Genomic DNA, 23117 nt, shown 5'->3' with positions numbered 1-23117 from the left:
ACTGATGTATTTTTATTTTCTACACAGATGATTGTGATGGCCAGCTTGTGTCTTCTCTGCCTCAGTCCTCCTTCAGCAGTTCATCTGAACTTTCCAGTACACATAGTGCAGGATTTGCAAGGCTTAACAGGAGAGATGGTGAGTTGTTCCTTCCATTTTAATATCTATCTATCTATCTATCTATCTATCTATCTATCTATCTATCTATCTATCTATCTTTCTATCTTCAAAAAAGCAAGAACAATGCAAATTTAATATTTACCAGTTCCAACAGAGCTATTGCAACTCTGGCAATGATTTCCATTATTATACACCTAATACCGTTTCTAAAGGAAACTGCATTAAAATTCATCATCACAGTTGTTGACATCCTTCATTAAGGTGCCTTTGATGACTAGAGAGTATTTACCTAAGTTGGGTGTTTAAAGTCAGGAAATTCATAGGGCTTCACTGATGCTGACATTACTGTGTAATGAACTGGAATGACTTTTTTTGGCCAATCAATACTTTGTTCCCTTTTAAAAAGTTAATCGCCATGCAGTGCACTCCAAACAAACATAGTTAGGCAGATGTTGCTAATGCTTTCTTGTATAGCAGTCATTTAATGCAGGGTGTCACCAAAATCATTTCCCCCTAGACTGCCTGTGCACACATTCCCTATTTATCAACAGAATGGGTTGAACTTTAAAATACCTAATATATAGGGCAGGGGTGCACACACTTTTTTGGCTTGCGAGCTACTTTTAAAATGACCAAGTCAAAATGATCTACCAACATTAAAAATGCTAAACATATATGTATTTATATATATACCAAGTATGACACAGAAGTGATGGAAGCTAATGAAACATTGAATGGCGGAACATTGCACAGACATTACACTACAAGGCTATAATGACAGGAAAGCTACAGTTTACCTGTCATAGGAGAATAACGTGCTGCACAAGAAAAAGAACTGCGAATCTGTACAAAGGTATATCGGTAATTGAACCCTGACACTGAGCCTGAACTGACTTGGCCACCCAGCACTGCTCACCTCAGACTGCCCTCTCTGCCTCCCTCCCCACACCACTGTTACACAAGCCTTCTCAATAGGAAAGTGTCCTGGAGTGAAGGACACAAAGTTCCTGGTGTCATCTGATGAAAGACATCCCCAGCATCCCTATAGACGTACAGCAGGGCTGCTGGTAAACAGCAGGGAGGGGCAAGGCAGGGCTTAGTGATCGTCTCGCATTGCTTTTGCAATCGACCAGTAGATTGTGATCGATGTGTTGGGCACCCTCAATATAGGGTATGTAGGACAAGAGCAATGACATTGACTCCACATTATTTAAAATCTTTTAAATTTCTTTCCTATCATGTTTCCAGGGGAAAATGTATCTAGTATGCCCACCACCCCTAGGTGGCTTAACCCTGCCCGTTTAGAGTTTGCTTTAATTTCTAAGATAACTGGTCTAGTCTGCAATGGACACGAAATACGTAATCAATTGTTTGCAAATGGAGATTATGAAACATTTCATCAACTCTAAGAAGACTTTAAAGTTCCTTCTTGATCCCAGTGTAACTATATACATGTGAATCATGCAGTTAGTGATAGAACTTTTACTTCTCCACTGGAAAAACTTTTCTTTAAATGCCTCAGAAGTAAAAATGGGTAGAGATGACTGAATTTAAAAAAATATATTTTTGCAAAAATGTATGTGAAAATACAAATTTGATTTTAACATTTTGCAAAATTGACTAGCCACCTTGATGAGTTGATTGCAAAACCCTAAACATGGTATTGTCACCAAAATTGCTTGCTAGGATGCATTTAACATAAAAAAAAGGTATTTAAAGTGAACCTGATTACACTAAGGCACTGCCACCACTACTGCTTTCAGGGATCCCAGGACTGGAAATCTGAAGCTTATCAAAAAATGTATCCTGCTACTATCAAGATATGTGGGGAATAGATTATTTTCAAAGTTACTCTTTTTGGTTTCTTTCCCAGTTGTGGCAGGAGATCAGGTATTTTTTCCTTTTTTGATATTTTCCCTTTTGTCAAGGATCTAAAATCATGGGTACTTTAGCCACATTTTGTGTACAGGCATTGAAGCACAAACAAACCCATTTACAACAAATTCATTTTGATAATTTTCCCCATTGCTGTTATCCGACCCATGTATAATACTGTGGGGTTTGTAGGGGTAGGGGGCTATTTACTCCTCATTGCAATCACCTTCCCAGTTTTCTTCTTCCTCATATTCATTCCCAAGCCCTGCCTGAAAGGGACAGAAGTAAAAGCCAAATACTTCTGTTGGCCCTTGGACATCAGCAAGTCATTCTATTCCTCCTTGTAGCACTGGGGATGCATTTCTGCAAGACCTACCATGGATAGGTGAAGTGTTTATAATAACTTCCAGCCCACTTAAAAACCTCTTTAGATTTTCAAATAAATGTTTTAAATACTATTCTAAGTCCAAAGTGGTTTGAATTAAAAGCTTTCCCAATCAAAAGTGTTCAAATACTTTGCAGCACTTCTTAGCAGCTTAGGTACCACAAGACTAGTGATGGTGGTGCTTGCTTCCTTTGGTAGTAAAAAATAGTTGGCCTGAATCTGAAACGTCCTTTATGATATTGGTAATCATGGCTCGTGGGTCAGGGTATTAAAACTAAAACAGTTTTACCAAACCTACTATAGAATAATCAGAATTCATAAGCTGAAACTTAGGTCTAATGCTATGTGTATTAAGGACTGTATGCCTACAGGAGCCTTTTTCATGTGTTATGGTTCTGTACTGACCTAAAAACAAAAGACATGCAAAGATGCCCATTGGTTTAATTCAACAAATCTACTAAAAAGAAACCTGCAGTGGTTTGGGTTTATTTTCAACAAAAACTCCAGCTCAATAAACTGAGATTTTGCTGACTGATTTAGTTTGGAGGACAAAACTGGTAGTTGAAGGGTTTAGTAGAAAGAAATTTGATTTTGCAGGTGTTATTTTTTTACAATCTGATTAACAGTACATTATTGCTATTTGTTTTACTCCAATAAACAGTTCTAGGTAAAATAAAGAATTGCTTTATTTTTTGCATAATTTTAGGTATCTTACATGAAATCTGAACAGAACCATTATTAAAATACCATGGAAGGGGTTTTACAAGTACAGGCCTTAATGCAAACACTGACTGCATTCTACTACAGGATTTTAATATTTATATTTTCATTTCGATACCTTCTTTGTAAAAATTTTTAGAGCTGCACATCTTAGATCTGACCTCATTTCAATAGGTTGCAATGCTTTTTCACATCTTTTAATCAAGACCATAAGGACCATAGGGTCTAAGCAAACTGTAAAATCATATCATCATTTAGGATTTTTCTGTGCCTGACACTCTTGTAACCTCAATTACCTGTTTGTGTAGCAGTGATCTTGCTTCCTAAAATATTTAAAGTGTAAATATAGTTCGATAGCATGCTACAGCAAAAACCAAAAAACCAAAATAAAAAAAATATTATAATTAAGTAAATAGGTTGTTAATTAAGTTGATATTCTTACTGGTAAACACGAGGTTTAGGATCCCAAACCCCAGACCTCTGTCATTGCCTCTATGCTCTTGCAATATCCTTAAACCAATGTCCTTGTTGGCCAATATTCTCGAGCATTTTGTTAGTAACTGTGCATTCTCAAAAATGAATGTACTGAAGTTAGTCCAAATCTTAAGGGGTAAAGATACCATGCATTATAAATATAGAGCAGAATTCGAGAAAATTATAGCCAAACTGAGATAACTTATAGGACACACGCCTAGGGGACATTCAGCACCCCTACTGAGAGGACAAACAAAGGGACCAGAGCGGGCTACTCGTTTCTGGCAATACTTACTGCTATCATACTTTAAACACCCTCCATACTCTTGAACATAACATGCAAATAATATTCTACAAACTCCTTTCCCACTTTTACATTTACTGCACCATGCTTTCACCCTTCTTACCTGCTGTCAGATTCTCTCCGCTCATTTTTGGCATATAACCTTTGCATGCCTTTCCTGTGCACATACTACTTTTTGGCATACCCTTCCTAGTCCTCTTCACATTCTGTGCACCTTTATACCCTACACATGCCTTTCCTGCACATATCACCTGCAGTCATATTTTACACACTCATGTTCTGCACATATTACCAGCTATTTGACTGCACTTTTTTCCTGTATCTAATACTCACTCTCATACCTCTCATACCTGTACTTTTGTACACATATTACCAGCCATCATATCCTCCATACTCAACTGCTGCACATACTGATGATAATACCATTTGCTTTTCCCTGCACATACTACACATTGCCAATTTCCACTCCTCTTTTTCACATACTGCCTGTCTAAACAGTTCATCATTTTTTGTAATCAAACCTTACCCATTCTGGAAAAGGCAAAATTTGCTACTTTCACTATATAATAGGACTGCAAAAACACTGTGATAAGAAAATTAAAATCCATTAATCAAGGCTTGTTAAGTTTTATAAGAATATACAAGATCTTCATTGTTTTCTGTTAAGACACCATTAATAATGTAGTCATAACACAACACAATATTTATACACTTCCAAGACCAGAACACTATCATGAATCATGATAAATAACAGTATGCCATGTTCCTTTTCATTCACCTAGTGTGTACTCTCTTGATGGTGCACACTTTATCAGTATTGAGATTATGATACATTATATTTCATGTGGGAAAACGATGTGCCGTCATTGATTGTTACAAAAATGAATTTTCATGAGGAAAAATATTATTTATGTGCATCCCATTGATTGATTCTTCATACATATATGTTTGCATTGGTTTTCTTCCATTTTGTACAACTGTTTTATTTAATCAGAGACAGACATTGTTGCTGTCCTAATATTGTGAAAAGCTTAAAGGTTATCGCCACTTTTATTAATTATTATTAATTAGCATATAAAAAGTGTCATACCATATGGAATTGCTACACCAGTAATCTTCTAATTTATTGTTTTTAAAATGTATCCTTCTATTTCTATCTGCAGCCACTCTGATCCTCTAAAAACTGTCAAAAAATGAATCTAATAAAGCAACCTGTTGGTGTACTTGAAAACTTGATATTAGGTTCTTTTTCTGCAGTATTACTCAGGTTCCCCCATGATAGTCTATCTGGTCCAGTCTTGAAGAGCTTTAATAAATCAGGTTCAATGGGCCTGATTTAGTTAAGCTCTCCAAGACTGAGGAGGATACACTTTCATTAGTGAAACCGGGGGAACCAACAAACCGGAAATGTATAAATAATAATTCAGACCCAATGTATCTACTAATAAATAGGCAAACAACTCTATTTTTAAATCATCCATACACTCATACACTCCACACACTCCCGCCTGGGTCAGGTGACGTAGGATGAAGGAAAGAAGAAGAGGAGAAGATGGCAGCGCCCAGAGCGCGGGCTGTGGGACGGATGCTGGAATAATGCAAGACCAGATGCAAGACACCCCCAGATAGATCAGACTACCCTACAGAATTAAAGGTAAGTGTATTTTTTTTTTTTGGCAGTTTTGAGTTTAGTTTCTCTTTAAGGCACAAAATATTTATAGTATGTGTAAAAATCATACATTTTTTCCAAGCAATTATAGGTTTTACAGTTGTTACAAAAATTATACGGGTTATGAGATAAACGTATATCACTTTCATTGTAGATATTGCTAAAGACTCTAAGCAGTATGTTGACTGGAGTGGAGATAGCTATCAAACAAGAAGTTAACATATCTTGAGTACTATGCCTATCAGATAAGCAAAAACTAGAGCGATTATAAATTTCTTTGGCAAGACGTATTCATATGTTACCACAGAAGTAAGTCCAGTCACTATACTCAAATCCTCGCCGGTGCAGAGACAGGGTAGAGTCATTTTTTATGCTATGGCTTTATTGGAGACAAATGAAGGGCAAATCTTGAGGGTGATAGTGGCAAGTTGTTGTGACCCAAACAAGGCAGAATATAATCATCAGGGCTCCAAAACTGCAGACAAGCATCCGGGCTGGTACTTGTGGATCAAGAAGCATCATCCTGGTGCTGGATCGACGGTGCCTTTTTCACTCTTGAAGCATGTATATAGGTGGGTCCTCCACTGGTCAGCATGGCTGTTCCAGTGATGGCTTGCACGGTGACCGGTGGTCCAAAGGGCGGATCCAAGGATTTGTGTTTGTGCAGAGCTTTGACCAACACTACCTCTTCGGGCTTGAATGGGTGGGTCGGTTGATCTGTAGGGAGAGGAAAGGAGAGAAAGATATCTCTGTAGTTGCTGTTCAATTTTTCAATTAACATAGCTACATATTGATCCTGAATTTGTTGTAAGTCTCCTGGTAGTAAGATAAGGGGTTCTTTGGCCCAAAGGGTGGGAAATGGACATCCCATTAAAATTTCAAAAGGTGATAGCTTAATAATTGGATTGGATGCCATTCTTATTTTTGCTAGTACGGCTGGTAGGTATTGGTCACACTTATGGAATGTCCCTCCAGTTGCTTTCCTAAACTTGTCTTTCAATGTCCTATTCATCCTTTTTACTATTCCAGCACTCTGGGGGTGATATCATCATTTTTTAAATATCCTGCGTGACTTTAGAAGTGAATGTAGTGCCATTGTCTGGGCTTATTCTCACTGGGCATCCAAATCTGGGGATGATCTCCTTACATAGTATCTTAGCTACTGTCCTTGCATTTTCTTTCCTGACTACAAAAGCTTCTAGCCATCGGCTGAATCTATCTGTAATCACTAACATTATCTGACATCCATTGGAAGCCTTTGGCATGTGTGTGAAGTCAATTTGTAACTCTTGAAATGGACCCTGTGGAGGTAACAAATGTTCATGTTGTCCTGGTTTCTTTCCTTGCACGTTATTTTTAGCACATGTTAACAATAGGAAAGTATGGCTTGTGTATGTTCCTTTAAATTCTGGGCACAAAATTGCTTGTTTATTTCTTGTGTTGTGGTCTTAATGCTTTTGTGTCCTATACTGTGAACTTGAAAAACAATGAGGGGTACTGCTCTTTGGCACAGCCCTACTATCCCTCCTTTTGACCAGATTCCAAAGGAATCTAAGGTCAATCCTTCCTTTTCCTGGAATTCAATGTCCTGCAAAATGCAATGTTTGCCAGGCTGTAATTATTAACATGGTTCTGATATAAACATTGTACCAATAAAAATATTATTTGTTCAAAAAAAAAGAAAAACAAAATTTATATATATATATATATATATATAATAGTCAAATCAACCGATAGTAATGCTTCAAAATTTGTTTTGGGGTTACTTTTTTCTGACCTGTGTAAATTCTGTATTCAGACCTGTGTAAATTCTGTATTCATTTTTTGTTTGAAAAAGCAAAATCAGAAATAAAATATAGCACCACATAAAACACCTTTAAGCAGTCACATCAGAATTTTATCTGAAAAGGTGATTTATATTACATTCAAGAGATGTCAACATCACTATGATATCTCCATAGCTCAGTAGTCATTTCTTATTTTTCTTTAAAAAAATGCTAGGAAGTCCTTAGAGAACACCCTGTTATATATCTAAGGCCACTTATCAGTCTTTCTATCTATTTGTATTTACCTATTTTTGTCACAAGCTCACACACAATTCCTAGGAGAAAGTACAATACAATAATTTGCAGAAGACTTTCAGTTTTATTGCAAAACCTTCATAGCTAGAGAGCAATAAATAATTGTATACTACATTGATAAGCTTGCTCTCTGTTTTGCAAACAGGTTACAAAGCTTTGTACTCCATCTATAAAGAACTTTTATGTTGGTTATTATAAGGTACAGTATTACCAGCTACATCCAATTTGCTTTCCTCCCAGACCAATGCTACAATCAATACTTTGTACAGCAAAGAACGGGAGGGACATATATTTCAACAAACGAGAAAAGTCACAGACCACATTATTAAGCTACAGTGGATGATAGCTAAATGATAAAAAAAATATTAATTAAATGAGTGATGGATCTTTGGAACTGTCTTCCATTTCCAATGGCAAATAAAACAGTTAAATAGTTGTGGAGATTAGTTTGAATTTAAATTTGAGATAAATCTTGATTATTATGTCTTTACTTGATGTCCAGATTTTTACTGTATATACACCCTCATTAAATTGTGAAAATGAAGAAAGTTTAAAAGTGTGTTTTACCATGTCATGTGCAAATGTAAGGCATCATTACCATGGCACAACAGTTTATCATGTTAGAGTATATTGTCTCTTTATAATACAATTTTTAATATCAATAGTGTCATGCACTTATCATATCAATGTGTGCATGTAAAGAAGTTTTCAAGGATCATAATTTGGGGTTATTATTATTTTTATTGCCCTATCTTTCTGTCCTCAACCCAGGTGGTGATGAGCAGATGTCCTTGGTCAGGGATAGACTTTATGTGAGTTTGTACTTTGCACAGATTTTTGCACAGAAGTAATACTGCTGGCAGTGTCTGGTGAATATATTTTGGTAGTGTGTGCATCTTGGTAAAGGGTCTATATACAATAGGAGCAAGACTGAGTCCATGCATTTGCATTTGTGAAATTTCCCATTTAAAAGCACCTTTAATGTCTTTATGTGTGTGTTATTTTTTAAAATGAATGTATATTGTGAAGTACTGTGCATAAATGGTAATTTAAAAGCATCACATTTGAGCAAGGAACAAATTGTGTGTTAAAACTGTAACAACTTTTATTGCAATAAAACAGTATACCTCTAATCAGTAGTTGTAAACTGAAAAGCACCTATTTCTAATACAGAGTTTCTTGTAGCTAAATTTGGAATAGACTGTCTTCTTGATTACTAATCAGAATAATCTATATACCCTAATCACGTATTTGTATGTCTTTCTAATTACAGTTTTGGTGTTATTTATGCTGTTATCAAGTGAAATCTTTATCGCAACTGAATACGTTTTAAATACTTGCAACAAAAAGCCTACAATCTTTATGCATTTAATCAATATTTATAAATTGTGCATTAATGTGCAGTTCTTTGTCAGACAAATGTTTTCTAACAAGTTCTTATAACTTTAAACTTGGTAAGAAATTTGGGTGAAGTGAAATCATTACGTTTCCTCTGTATTTAACAGATGTGCTCCTAGTAAGAATCTGTTTTAAGACTTTATTCATCAAATATATGATAGTATTAGTATGGGAAAGCCACTTTCTACAGCCTTTCAAGGATTACTGTTATCTACAATCCATGCAATTAAGTTTGAAGGATTAAAACAAGGTGGCATAATCAAAACACTGCATCCAGCTTTTGGTGGCCTTAAGACTTCCCCAGGATAAAAAGCAGGTGGTGCGGGAAATGTTAAGTATTTCATACTTATGCTGTACCTACCTACTAATTCTGGTAGTCTGAGGTATCTATAATTTAGAGTTTCCTAAACTATCTAACAAGATTTTATGCTAGTCTTTTTTAAATGGATTCTAACTTAAGCCTATATTACCAAAGGGGTCTGCAGTTGCCAACTAATACTTCTAGTTATGTGTACTAAAGTTGAGAGAAGCATCTGTTTATCAAGACAACTAACTCGTTTAAGTTTATATTACCAAAGGGGTATTTAGTTGCTCACTGGTCAGTACATTGGGAGGATGGGTCAACGTTGGCTCCAGGAACAACCATAAAAAATTTTACTCCTGAAAATTGCTATGAGTTTGAGGAGTTTGTGTGGGCTGGACTACTTCTTGGATCAGCCCAAAGACTGAAAAGGTAATGCTGAGTTGTAAATGCAATGGAATTTGTTTTCAGGGACAAGGGCATAGTTTCTCACCTTCCAGTAACGGTGCATGGTTTTGTAGGCTCCCCCCCCAATGCTGATAATGCATTGGTAACTAGAGAGAGTAAAACCCATAAGATATCTACTCCTAATTTCTTACATGTCAGCATCTTGGTAGCATGATATCCTAATTAAAGTAAGAAGCCATTTCTGAAAAAACACTAGCTTCAGTTTTAGAAATTATATATTTATATAAAAAAGAAAAAGTCTTCTTGCTATTAAATACATACACTGTAAAGCACATTATGAAAAGCATAAATGTAATCCTAGTGCAGAGAGTAGTTGAATGCCAAGTAATTCTGCTTTAGAAGTAATTTTATTTTCATAAACAACATCTTTCTGAGCTAGAAATTAGGCGTAAAAACTGTTCAGTTTTTTGCCAGCTCTTGGGCACTTTGTGATCTAGGTTTATCACATGTAATGAAACCTAATGCTGTAATGTATTGAAATAATGAATATGGTTGAGGAAAAGTGTCCTTTGGGGCCTGAACTGTCAAGAAGGCCCGGGGCACGGGCATATGAGTTACTGGCAGATAAAATAGCTAATCTAAAATCTAGAATGGTAATCACAAATACAGCATGCTAGAATTAATGTGGGTCACCAGATAGGGTTATTTCATTATAAACACACCAATAAGCTCAATTTTTCACGGAATAATAGAAGTAGATTATGTGTAGAGTGATCAAAATGATCAAAGAACATTTTAAAGCCAAGTTATTCCATACAACTAGTATGGGACAAACAAAATATATAGTAACCTTTTTAATTAAAAATGTAAAAAAAGTAACACACCTCAGTTAAAATAACACAGTGAAAAATATAATAATAATATGTAAATAATTTGAAAGGGGTATTTGTTATCACATGACCTTTTTTCTCCTAAATATTGTCACAGGTTGTGGCTGGAATATCCTTGTCATTTCAAAATACTTAAAATTTTCAATACAAATGTAATCAAAACTAAAGATTAGAAAAGTACACAATAAACTAGGTGGGTGTAGAAGTACAGTAAAATGAATGTATGAAAAAACACTACTATTACTATTGAGAAGCTCATTGCAAGAATACAACTGGAGTTACTTAAATCTGAAATTTAGTGCACCAACGAGACAGTTACTGTAACCATGGCTATGTTTTTGATACTTTTTTTATTATCAAAATCACCTGATGTGTTAAGCTCAGCTCCTTACTACTAGAGAACTTCTTTTAGAAAATCATAAGTGCAAATCCTTATGACTTCTCCCCCCTAAAACCCATATTGGTAGCCACTGTCATATTTGTCATATACTGGTATTTTGCCTAAATAATTAACGATTTCCCTACAAGTGGTAGAATAAAAATTATATTAAAATGTCCATCTAAAAATGTTTAATTCTATCAAAAATTAAAAAAATTCAAAATAACAACATATACCATACCAAGCATGGCATACTAGTCTTAGCATATCATAAATTCAATTAATCGTTATTTGTTTTTTGACATCCTGTCTTATTTATTATCATTCATCTCTTCTGACATCTCCTCTTTGCCACATTTTAACAAATGTATTCAGAATGTATTTATGTATTGGATACTTACAACATCAAGAAACATGTGCCTTGTTTATTGTCGTAAGAAAGAATTCCTTTTGGGGCCCAAAAAAAATCTGTGCTGTTGCTGAGATAATCTCAGGTGTTATTCAGATGTTTGCCAGCAGAGATAGTGCGTCTGCGAAATACTCTGGTTCTCTGAGGAAAGGGAGCAGCTGACAGAGAATCACCTGACTTGGAACAGGAAGTTTGCAGAATGTTGGATCCAGAGGCAGAGATGGTGCTGGCAGCAGGGTGAGCAAGAAGTAAGCTCAGATCCCCTTGACCTGCAGGGATCTGTGAGAGTAGGTAACTTAAAATATGTAAAAGATGGGACAATATTCATTAAAATCAAAATAAAAGTAGCAATTCCCTATTGCCGAGAATCCCGGTACACATTGATCATGTTTTTTTAGGTAACGTATCAAAGAGCAATCAAATGTTTTCAGCAAAGTTTGCTCAAGGTAAAAAATTACTATTGATGTTCCAGGAAAATTCTTATCAACCAACATTTAAGTTAGCTTCAGCCTGCTTTTAGATTAAAAGAATTATAATTTATTAAAAAAAACAAATGCAATTGTTTTCTCCTAAACTGAGCTAGTAAGGAGGTAGAGTTTTTTTTTACCAGTTTAACATGAGCCCATCCCACAGTAAACCTATGATATTTTCTAGCAGTCTTTAACTGAAAAGTTACCACTTGATGTTTAACATGGTCTAATTTGGGAGTAACTGCATGCAACACTGAGTGCATATTTTTTTTATTTAATTACATAATATGACAGGTAGGGAGGCAAACCATCAATTATGGAGAAATACATCAAGCAATAATGGTTTGTTGGATCATTGCGGCTAGATAATTAAAACAATGGGTTTCAATACTGGCACACATTAGTTTATTGAAAGATAAGTATATATTTATATATATATCAACAAATTTTAAATAATGATATTTATGAATTGCCAGAGACCCTCAAAAAAGATACAGCCAAGTTTCATACAATATCTTGTGTTTAATATTTACATCTATTATTCAAACTATTAGCTCAAAAATTACATAACAGAAGTGGTTATTTATGGTGAAAAATCACAAGGAATGGTTTCCTTAGCCAGTTTTAAGAACCTTGAGCATCATAGGGACAGTCTGAATCCATTTTCTGTTACATATATCTAATTGTGCTTAAAAATAGGCAAATTTTACCCCACAATGAAAAAGAAATAGCCAGCAAATAACTAATTGCTGTCATTTCACAACAGTCACAAATTTAGGAATCATATATTAATTGTTTCCTGGCAGGTTTTTTCGTATTATTGCATAAAACATTTGCCTGTTTCTCATATTGTGACTCATGGGCAAAAAATATGAGAAAAAAATTTCTGTATAGCTGGAGCTGTAATTTCACTTGCTTAACAGTGACAATTTGTGACTACTTTAATGTTATTATTATTTATAGATTGTCATACTATGATCATTTATTATAATTATGACTTGCATGTAACAAAGGTTTTTTTTATTAATAATAATTATATACTATGCTTGTGTGCTTGTGTGACCATATTATATATGTGACTATTTGTTATTATATTTTTTATGTAGATCTGCACTGTGCATATGTAAAGAACAAGGCAGGCATGCTAACATGGCAGCCAGACATTGGATAATGTAAATTATTGGATGATACACACGATACACACTCCTGATCTATGGATAATCCTAAACACTGGCAGTTTACCTGTGTGCTTGAACCAATGGCTCAATCCCAAATCAGAATTAACTGTGATTTGGATCTCCTTGTCACTACTACTGAGCAAAAAAACACATAAAAGACCAAATGTGATTAGTTCCCAATTTTACTTTTATTTATCCTGAATATCTGTACCTAGATTTGATTCTCCAAAAAATCACACAATTTAGGGGTCAGGCAATCAAGAACTGTATGAAGACTGCATCAACCTGCAAAAACACATTCAGAAGTATGAAAACATTTGTTACATGGTAATTCATTAATTAAAAGGGATTCCCCTATTACAACAAAGAATTAGGATTTTTTCATAAGGATCCATCTGAATGTGGGCCATGTGCTTGGTGCAGCTGTTGCCTCTTCTACTACTCAATAGAAATGAACATATTTTTTTGATTGCTGTAGCTGAATATTCACAAATTTACATTTCTGGCATAAAGCAGCACATGATATTGATGAAAAAATCGTACCATTAAAGAGCTACAAGGTTATATACTAGATTATAAAGATTATAAACAGATTTTTTTTTGTCCTCAAAATGCTATTAGGAAAAGAATCTCAATTCATATTTGGGTGACACCCAATGACATGTCCTGGACCTGCATTTGTCTTTGGTTTGACAGATCTGTGTAACATAAAGCTGCATACACACGTGCAATTTTTGTCGTTGGAAAGGATCTTTCACGATCCTTTCCAACGACAAAGGACTACACGATGCATGAACGGTGCTGTACATACAGCACTGTTCTGCTTCATTGAGAGGGGAGGGGGAGAACGACGGAGCGGCACCCTGCTGCGCGCTCTCCCCCTTCCCTTGCATTAGGATGGATCCGTGGATGATGAACGACGCCGACTGTACACACGCCAGATTCTCGCCCGATATCTGGCCGATGTCGATTATCGGGCTAGAAAAATCTGACGTGTGTACACAGCTTTAGACAGAAGCTGTGTAACGCTTTACATGAGGACACAGGGCCATCTACTGTTGGCAAACAACCATGAACACAAGATCATTTAAGACCAAATGACCCATTATAAAATCGGATAAAAACAGATACAGACTCCGCCCATGTTTTAAAAATAGCACACTGTGATATTTCTATTAATTAGTGTATTGAAGGTTACCAGGGACAGTCCCTGTGTCTAAGATTTATACTTGAATCAGAAAGCCTGATTTATTAAAGCTCTCCAGGACTGGAGAGGAAACACTTTCATCAGTGAACCTGGCTAATCCAGCATACCTAGAATCGATTTTCTGAAACTCATTTGCTATTTGTTAGCAAATATTTTCAATCCTAAGTGTGTTTAGTAAGTGTGTGCCATTAGTGGAATATCTATGATGCTATTGGGTCTGCTTGTTTTTTGTTTCTATTTCCATTTTAGCACATTTAAAATGCTTTTTTGATTGAAGCTATATAATTTGTTAAAATTTATGCCCAATTTTTTTAATACAGTAGAAAATAGTTAAACCGTCAGTCTTTTTCTGAGTGACACAACAGGTAGTTATTATTCACCTTAAATTGAGACAATTATGAGATAGCTGCCACCTAAATACAAATCCCTATTTAAAGTTTAGAAAAATAAAAAAAAGGTTTTGGCTTAAGTTGTATTTAACCTGAATTAAAAAGGCAGAACTTAAAAAATGCATAGCTAAGGACTAGCTTATAAATGTAGCGTGAAAACACGTGTTATAATCTTTACCTTATGGTATGCTTTAATTCTTCAAAATTTAAAATGTTTAAATAGGTAATGAGAAGTATTTGATATCAATTATATATTATGAACTGACTGGGTACTCTTTCACCTATTTGCATATTTCACATAAATGAAGCCTTCTGAATGAATTCCTGATGAAATGATTCAAGGTTAGCCAAGGTAACCTATTATTATGCACTGACTTTAATTTATTCCGGAGCCCTACTTTAGACAGATCAAAAGATCTTCGCAATGCTACTAGGAAACTGGCTGAGAATATACATTTTAACTCTAAAGAACACATTTATAAACTATTTTTATTCATCTCAAGTTACGTACATAAGACTCCTTTTCATATCTCAATAATCTTGTGTTTGCAAAATGCTATAAATGAAGTCTTTCATACCTAAAAAAAATAAAAGATTTAACCTTCCTGGTGGTATTCCCGAGTGTGGCTTGAGGTTAATTTTAAGTACCAAAAGCAGTAACCCTGAGCCACACTCGGGGTGGAATTATATAGATCCTACCTGCTCCCCACGATCGAGCGGCGTCCTCCAGTGATGCCCAGCTGGCTTCTGTGTCTCCTGGCCTTGCATGCCTGGCATGATTGTTGGGATGCATGAAGCGGCGGTACGCTGAGGAGGCGTGGCCGGGCGGGGAATTTAAAAGCAGATTACATTGTAGTTTTTCTATTAGTGGATCCAACAGTTTAGTACAGTGCACTGCCTTACTGTTTGTCCACTACCAGCTCTGACCTTTCCCTGACCCTTTCCTCATATTTGAACACGTCTCTGACCTTGAACAGGTCCCTGACTTCTGACTGGAAACTTGACCACATCCATGGCTTCCAAAAGGTGTCTCTCTAGCGCAAAAGCTGTTTTCGAATAGTTAGAAAACAGCGATAGGTATTTAGAATCACTTGTAGAATCTAGTGATAGTGTTTCACCAGGAAACTTGTCATCAGACAGTGAAAACAAACACAGCGCCGATTCTGAGCTTGAGATCAGTGATGTGTGAACTTGGTGCTCTATTTACCTTGGTAAGGCTCAGACAGTGCCCCCAAGATTACCATTTACTGGAGCACCTGGTATGAAAATAGATGCTGAACGCAATGACACCTTGGCCTACCGGCAAAGAGAGCATAACTTGGCTTAAAAAGAACCAGTGTATAGGACCAAAATACAACAACTATGGAATGGCAACATCTTCTGTTCTCTCACTTATTGAGCCATTGCTAAATCAGGGCTCTTCTGCTGGACTTTATGAGTTTCTTCTGAAACACAAAATAGATGACTATGGAACCGTTAGTGCTAACCTGCGCTGGAATTATATTATTTTATTTTTTTAATTTTTAAAATTGTTATTTATAATTATTTAGTATACCATAATTTATTATTTGTGTTTCAAACTTTATCATACCCGAGAGTTATTCCTAAGAATTACAGGCCTACAATATTAAGTTTCATGAAAAACACTGTTGTACCGCTTTTGACTTAAAAAATGTACCGCTTTTGACTTAAAAAATACTGACATAATCAGACCGCCAGGGAGGTTAAATAAACTTTAAATTAAACATGCAAAAAGGTATAATATTTCAGGGTAACATGCTCATATAGGTAATATTTTAGCTAATAAGCAAGTCCTGCATGTTTAATGATGTCACAGTTTCCCTAGTGAATATTCAAGAATGCATAATTTAGTACATGAAAACATAGGTAGTCCATTTCTTAATGCTCAGCTTTTATCCAAAATGTTTTTCATGTTGGATTCAGTTACAAACTGTGTGAATCAGTTTTTTGAATTTATTTATTATTGATTATATTTTTTTACTATTACATTGTCTGACTGAATACAAAAAGAAATATGTGTGAGTTTTTGGATATAAAGTGGGTTAGTTTTGGGTACAAACCTGAAGAGATACTGAAAAGAAAGATTTACATGCAGTCATAGCACAATGGAAACACAGAGAGGGGACAAATTTACTCTATTTGCAATTCAACTGTCTTCAGATAACCCAACAATTGCAGATTGCAACTCTTAGTACTGAAACAAGATTCCATTTAGCTTGTCAGCAATACTATCTAACTCAATGTCCTGCAGTATAGGTAAACAAAAAAAGAGGGGGGGAGCACATGTAAATATTGTGGAATTCTATCCATTCCCTTCCCTATCCTTCCCTATATTTTAGAGAAATAGACAACAAATTTTCAGTCTATTGTTAGTAATCGAGCTTGGCAACTTCTGAATACCTCTAGGTAATTGTATAGGTATATTTATTACAGATAAAAGGAGAATCTTGAAATATTAGTAGCATGTGTTGTTGGTGAAATGCTGCTGTTATTGGCTCATTATGTCCACCGGTAGACCAAAATGTGTTTATCTTAGCCTTAAGCAAAAGAAATATGAATGCTGGAGCACAATTGTGTTCTCTGAGTGCCATTAAATGAGAGATTCGGGAAGGGATATTTAGAGATATGAGTCTGGGAATTAAACGTGATATTCATTTGTGGCATATACACACACACATATATATATATATATATATATATATATATATATATATATATATATAAATATATGTACATTGATCGTCCTATATTGTACAGTGGTCATCTGGGTATTTTGTTTTTTTTTTTGTTTTTATATGTTTTTAAAGTTATTAAAATAAATATATATTATTTTATGTTTTATCATATTAGGAAAGTGTTAGCCAGGGTTTTTTTTAACTTTATGACTTTTAGAATACAACGGAGGCATTGGTTTGATATTTATATCTTTATTCATGTAAACAGATAATGGCGTGGCATCATAAGTATATTGTGTTGTGTACAGCAACAATTATTAACAAGGACTTTGCTTCAAAGTGCTGCTTGTCTAATTTATTAAGAGAGTGTTTTCAGGAGGTCTGTACCACCTTCACACAGTTTTTTTATCCAGAGATGTAGACCTTTCTACTCAACCTTTGAGTAGACCATTAGTCTACTCAAATTCTAAAACCAGCATAGAGTCTTTTTTTATTTGATTCAGTATAAGTGTAAAAAGTGTAAATAAATGTTCTTCAAATAATGTTAATGTTAATTCAAATAAATAAGAAATATTTAGTACAAAATATTTAGTAAAACTTAGTATTTATTTAAACAGGTATTCTAAGCTTCTATTTAGTTATCAAGTTACAGTTTGCTGTTAACCAGCTCTATAGCTCAAGATGGCATTTTATAGAAAAAATAACCAGTTCAATGATTTATCACAGTGACTCATCCTTTATTAGATGGAAAAAAAATTGTTGTATTTGTACCATGTTTTTTCAGACTGATTACTGAATTTCAGCATTAATTATGATCAACTGTTAGTGTTGTAAGAAAACCATTATAATTCTCTCTAAAAGCGCTGCCAGACTAAGGGTATTCTATTGTCAATAGACTATTAATAGCAGTAAAATAAAAAAATTCAACTGTGCTAAAAGCAAACAGTTCACTCATTTTACCTTGAGTTCTTGAAATCTACAGCAGCAAGATTTTGCACACTTTATAGTGTAGGTATAACATGGTAGTAGGTGGGAAATATGTATGCAGGTAACTCTGTTAATTATAGGATATAGTAATATTTTTATAGTAATAATATAATTCTAATAGTACTAAATGCACACAAGCAATGTAAGCACATACTTTTGATTTAGTATCAGATTCATGGAATTTACAATACAACATAATTAGTAAAGAGGTAGGTAGCACAAGAAGATAATCAATTGCGGGGTTCATGTGCAAACAAGAAACATGATAAAAAGAGCAGGGTGATAGAAACTTGAACCTAATAATCTACTTATTTTAGTGCTAAGGCACAGGCTGTAACATATACTAGGAAAATTCAGGTATCCTATATCCTAGGGCAGTGTGTCCCCAACCTTTTGGGGCTCGTGGACCAATAAATGCACCGACTCCTGACCGCGCATTCGCTGGGAGCCTTGGGTGACTCAAAGGGGAAGAAATTTACAGATCTGAGTTTGTGATGGGAGAGTGTCCAGAGACACAACCCGCCCACCACACTAAGACTGTGAACTGTGCGGGAGTCATGGTTTTGTGGTTTTAGCTGGTGCGCCTACCCAAACGGGCTCTTTCTGCTTACCCGGCTGGGTGGTGCACCGGCCAGAGCTGTGGCCCACCTGTCAGACAGCCACTAGTGGGCTGGAGACCAAAGGTTGGGGACCCCTGACCTCGGGCAATAATTGAAAGAATTATAAGGCATTTCGGAGGCAAAATAGCCTCCAAATATCTGTGAATTTAGCAGTTTGGACCTTAGCTTTTATTTATTGTGCCTATGCTTTCTGTAGTATTACTGGCATTAAGTTTCCAAGACATTTTTGAATCCAGTTACAGGTTTTTCATATGTGAGAGGCAACAAGTAGCCTGAAGTGCACGTTAATTATCTAATAAAAAAAGGCTGGGGTGCACTATATTGCAAAAATAGCCACTCCTTTTTACCATTTTGTATTACTTCAGACTGTGGAGACTTCAGTCATAAGGATTCAAAGGATTGCAGTTATTGATTACAATTTCACAGCAATGCCCGGATGAAAAACTAAAGTATTGATCACATAGGCCAAGCTCCTTGTACATTGCTCAAGGCCCTATTTTACCTTTGAAAAAGGATATACTTTTTACAGTATTCAGTAACTGAGTGATCACTTTGTCCAGTGTTCAAAGTACTGAAAGCAACCTGTGGTCCATCCACTGATGTACTGATGTACACAACTCAGTCTCTGCTCCCAGTCTCCCAGTCTCAGCTAGGTCTGATATCTACAATGTTCATTTTAGGACATATTATGGTTAAAAAAAAAATGGCAGAGTTATTTATGAATTTTGCATGTATGTTTTTTAAATGTATTGCTAAAATATTAGGAAAAGGCAGAAGAAGAATTAGGATTGAAGTAAAGCTGATTTGAGTAAGTTAAGGGTTAGCAGAGGGTTAAAGAAGAACTCTCAAAAGGCTGGTACCAGGTAAAATTTAGGTACTCACGCTTTAAGTGCTTAAAAAAAAAAATTATTACTAATTTTGTTTTTTTATATCGGCCTGTAGTTAGGTTTTCAATAAATATTTTACAAGTATTTTATTGGATCACATATAAGGATGTACAAACTAAACAGTGTTTATCCCTTTACATTTAAATTTGTCTGATATCAGCATGGAAATATAAATCATATGTACACATATTAATATAAATCAATATGCTCTTTATCTCAACCTAAAATAAAAACGTTGATTTTTAAGAAGCCAGTACAATGCTAGATTACTGTTTCTTTGGTAAAATTTTGCTTACAGCTGTATTGCTGCATTTGCAAAACATAGATACTTAATACTAAATAATAAAAAAGGCATTCATTGCCTGGCAACAATGCCAGCAGGGCTGAGCATATCAGCCGCTATAGCTAATAATACCTTAAATTCAAATTGTCTCCTGGCAATACTTTCACGGATTGTACATTTCTGTCTTAAAATGAATGTGGCTAAATAAGAACTTCTTATTTTTCTGCAAAACTGGCCCAAAGCCCAGATTTATTTGAAATGTTGGATGAATTGACATAAATCTGGGTGACTATATTCTAAATATGGCTCTCCCTTCACTTCTTTCCATATTAACTATGATAATTAATCCCCCAACGTTCTGTGGCAGACATGTCACTGTCGTAGACATATTGATAAAAAAAAATGATTCATTTTATGGTACAAATAATACAACACTGTAACATACTGCAATATTATTTATATGGTATTGATGCACTGAAGTATATACAGTATATTTAAACAAAACAAAACTCTCTAAGATGAGGTGAGTCCTTTCTTAGACAGGATCAATAATGGAAGGTTTTTCCTTTATTTCTGTTCTGATGGCACCCAAAATGGCTTCTTCAGGGGACACAGAGACTAGATCAAATGTACTAGAAACATTTTTTTGTGTAAATAAAAGGTGTAAGGATAACAAAAATAACACACAGATGTCAAATAATTCCTACGTATGAAATAATTACATGAGTAACTGGAAGTTTTAAAATGCAAACTATCAAGTGCAGCCAACTTACATAACACACATTGATGTCCTTCAATTTCTCCAACATTATTGGATTATACTTACGTATCTAATACGGAAGAAGTAAGTTCTAGTATCCCTATTTTAAAGGTTCACAAGTTTGTTTTATTTGACATTGCTTTCACATTATGATACATGTATATCTCTGTCTAATCATGTTTCAACATCTTACCTGACAAAGCAATCACATTTTGGTAAAGGTTTTTTACAGTTACCAGTTGCTCATGTAATTTTTTCATATGAAGGAATTATTTGATCATTCCCTTTATTGTGTACTACTAGGCTTGGCACTACCTAGCTTTACCTAGCTTTTGATTCCTTTACCCCCCCCCCTTTGGGTATCCTTCTTACTTCTGATCTTTTAGGTATATAAGTTATAATAAAGTGGAACTGAGGGCTGGTGATGCATTGGGAGCACTTGCTATGTTACACAAATATGCATGGTTTTCTTGCACAATAAGATAAATTTACTCTTGTGTTTGCAAAATTCTAGCAATGACAGCTCTTCGCGCTCCATCACTGATGTACAGTTGCCAGTGTCATTATTACCTAAGCTATTGTACCTCAGTAGTTGGCATCCTCACCAGCCTAGCGTAACTGTACAAACAAAGTTGCCCGAAAAAGATTGTTCATTATAATCTCAGACAAAAAGTGTGAACATATGTCCCTAGACATGGTGAAAGAGTTCTTTAGTGATTTGACACTTTGTGATACTGTGATATTAAGCCCTTATCTCCCCTTTAAATATAAAATTGTCTTCTTTTAAAATGCCTTTGTCTGGAAATAGTCTCTCTTGCAGACTTGGGTCATACATTTCCCCTTATCAGGTATTTCTTTAAGTGACAACCGGGGTCCTTCCAGACCCTCTAGTCACAACACCTGCTGTGACAGTCTAGTTTTTATGTCTGCAAGACTCATGAGATTCAGATAGGGCTAGACAGAGTGTCCCAGATTGAACTTTGAGCTGTATTTTGAAACCCACTTATTAATAAGCTTTATATTTCTAATATACCATTCTGTATAAAATAGTAGTTCACTGATCTGTAGTTGGATCATTATAGTGAGCATTTTGAGATCAAGAACTAGTCTCCTAGGCCTCAGGAAAGCCCGGACACCATACTTAACCTGTTCTGGTGAACCATAAGTCCCAGACATGCCCAGTTTGGTCTCTGTGAACTCCTTATTTTGTGGTGAATAACAACACTGAGGAACGCATTTTTGTTGAGTTAGATCTTACACTTGCTTTTTACTAATTTTTGGGTGGTGAATCCAGAAATGAACCCCAGTTGTTTGCTTTCACATCCAGTTTTTATGATACAGGGTACCCTCTTTTTTTGTCAAAAACATACAAACATTTTACATACAAGAAAAATAATAAAATAATTACTTGAATGTACTGTTTATTTCAAAAAAATTTGTTCATACAAAGGATTTATTGTTATGCTATGACTTTTTTTTTTACAGTAAAACATTTGAAAATTAATCAGGTAAAAGCAGTTAAGGTAAAAATTTACGCCCATAGCTTTTCCTGGAGTGTTCAGTGTTAGGACAATTCCGCCGGATGCTCCAACAATAGACAGCCATAATCATCATCATCCACTATCACCATCATGTACATCCCATCTACCGTGATACCGTCCTTCCATGACCTTCAAGTCTTGTTGGAATCATTCACCTTGCTCATTACTGACTGCACCAAGGTTTTCCGGGAAGTTAGAAAGATGGCTATGCTGAAAATGCACCTTGATGCTTATATTGCAACCAAGCATTTTGTAGCTCTCTAAGAGTTTCTGGACAATTTCTGTGTAATTATTTGCTCTTGTGCTTCCAAGAAAGTCCTTGACAATGGCTTTGAATAGCAACCAAGCATTCTTTTCGACTTCTGACATTTTCCCGATGAAATGTTCATCTTTGATGAGCTGCCGAATCCGTGGACCATCAAACACACTGGCTTTTATTTTTTCAAATGATAGACTGGGAAATGCCAAAATTAGGTACTTGCAACAACTTGCAACAGCCTCCTTCAGTTGGCAAAGCTTTAACGAACTGCTTCATCAGACTCAGTTTCATGTTCAGAGGTGGAAATATAATATTCTTTCTATCAGCAAATAGCTCATGAATGTTTGGATCACCTGGTTTTAGGGAAGATCTTGAAGGCCAATTCCTTTCCACCCAATGCCTCTCACAAGCGCTGCTGTCCAACATG

General features: G+C 35.3%; 1 protein-coding gene across 1 annotated transcript in view; it reads left to right on the top strand.

The window, feature by feature from the left end:
* CNTNAP4 (contactin associated protein family member 4) overlaps window positions 1–23117 on the top strand; it is a 223077-nt gene that overhangs the window by 76807 nt on the left and 123153 nt on the right. The window contains exon 2 of the mRNA XM_072415021.1: window positions 28–138. Within this exon, the coding sequence (XP_072271122.1) occupies window positions 28–138 (111 nt within the window). The remainder of the gene's footprint in view (window positions 1–27; window positions 139–23117) is intronic.

The sequence above is a fragment of the Pyxicephalus adspersus genome, chromosome 6, assembly GCF_032062135.1.
Source record: "Pyxicephalus adspersus chromosome 6, UCB_Pads_2.0, whole genome shotgun sequence".
NCBI classification, from domain to species: domain Eukaryota; kingdom Metazoa; phylum Chordata; class Amphibia; order Anura; family Pyxicephalidae; genus Pyxicephalus; species Pyxicephalus adspersus.
The sequence above is the reverse complement of the archived record's forward strand: the minus strand, read 5'-3'. Positions and strand labels throughout refer to the sequence as shown.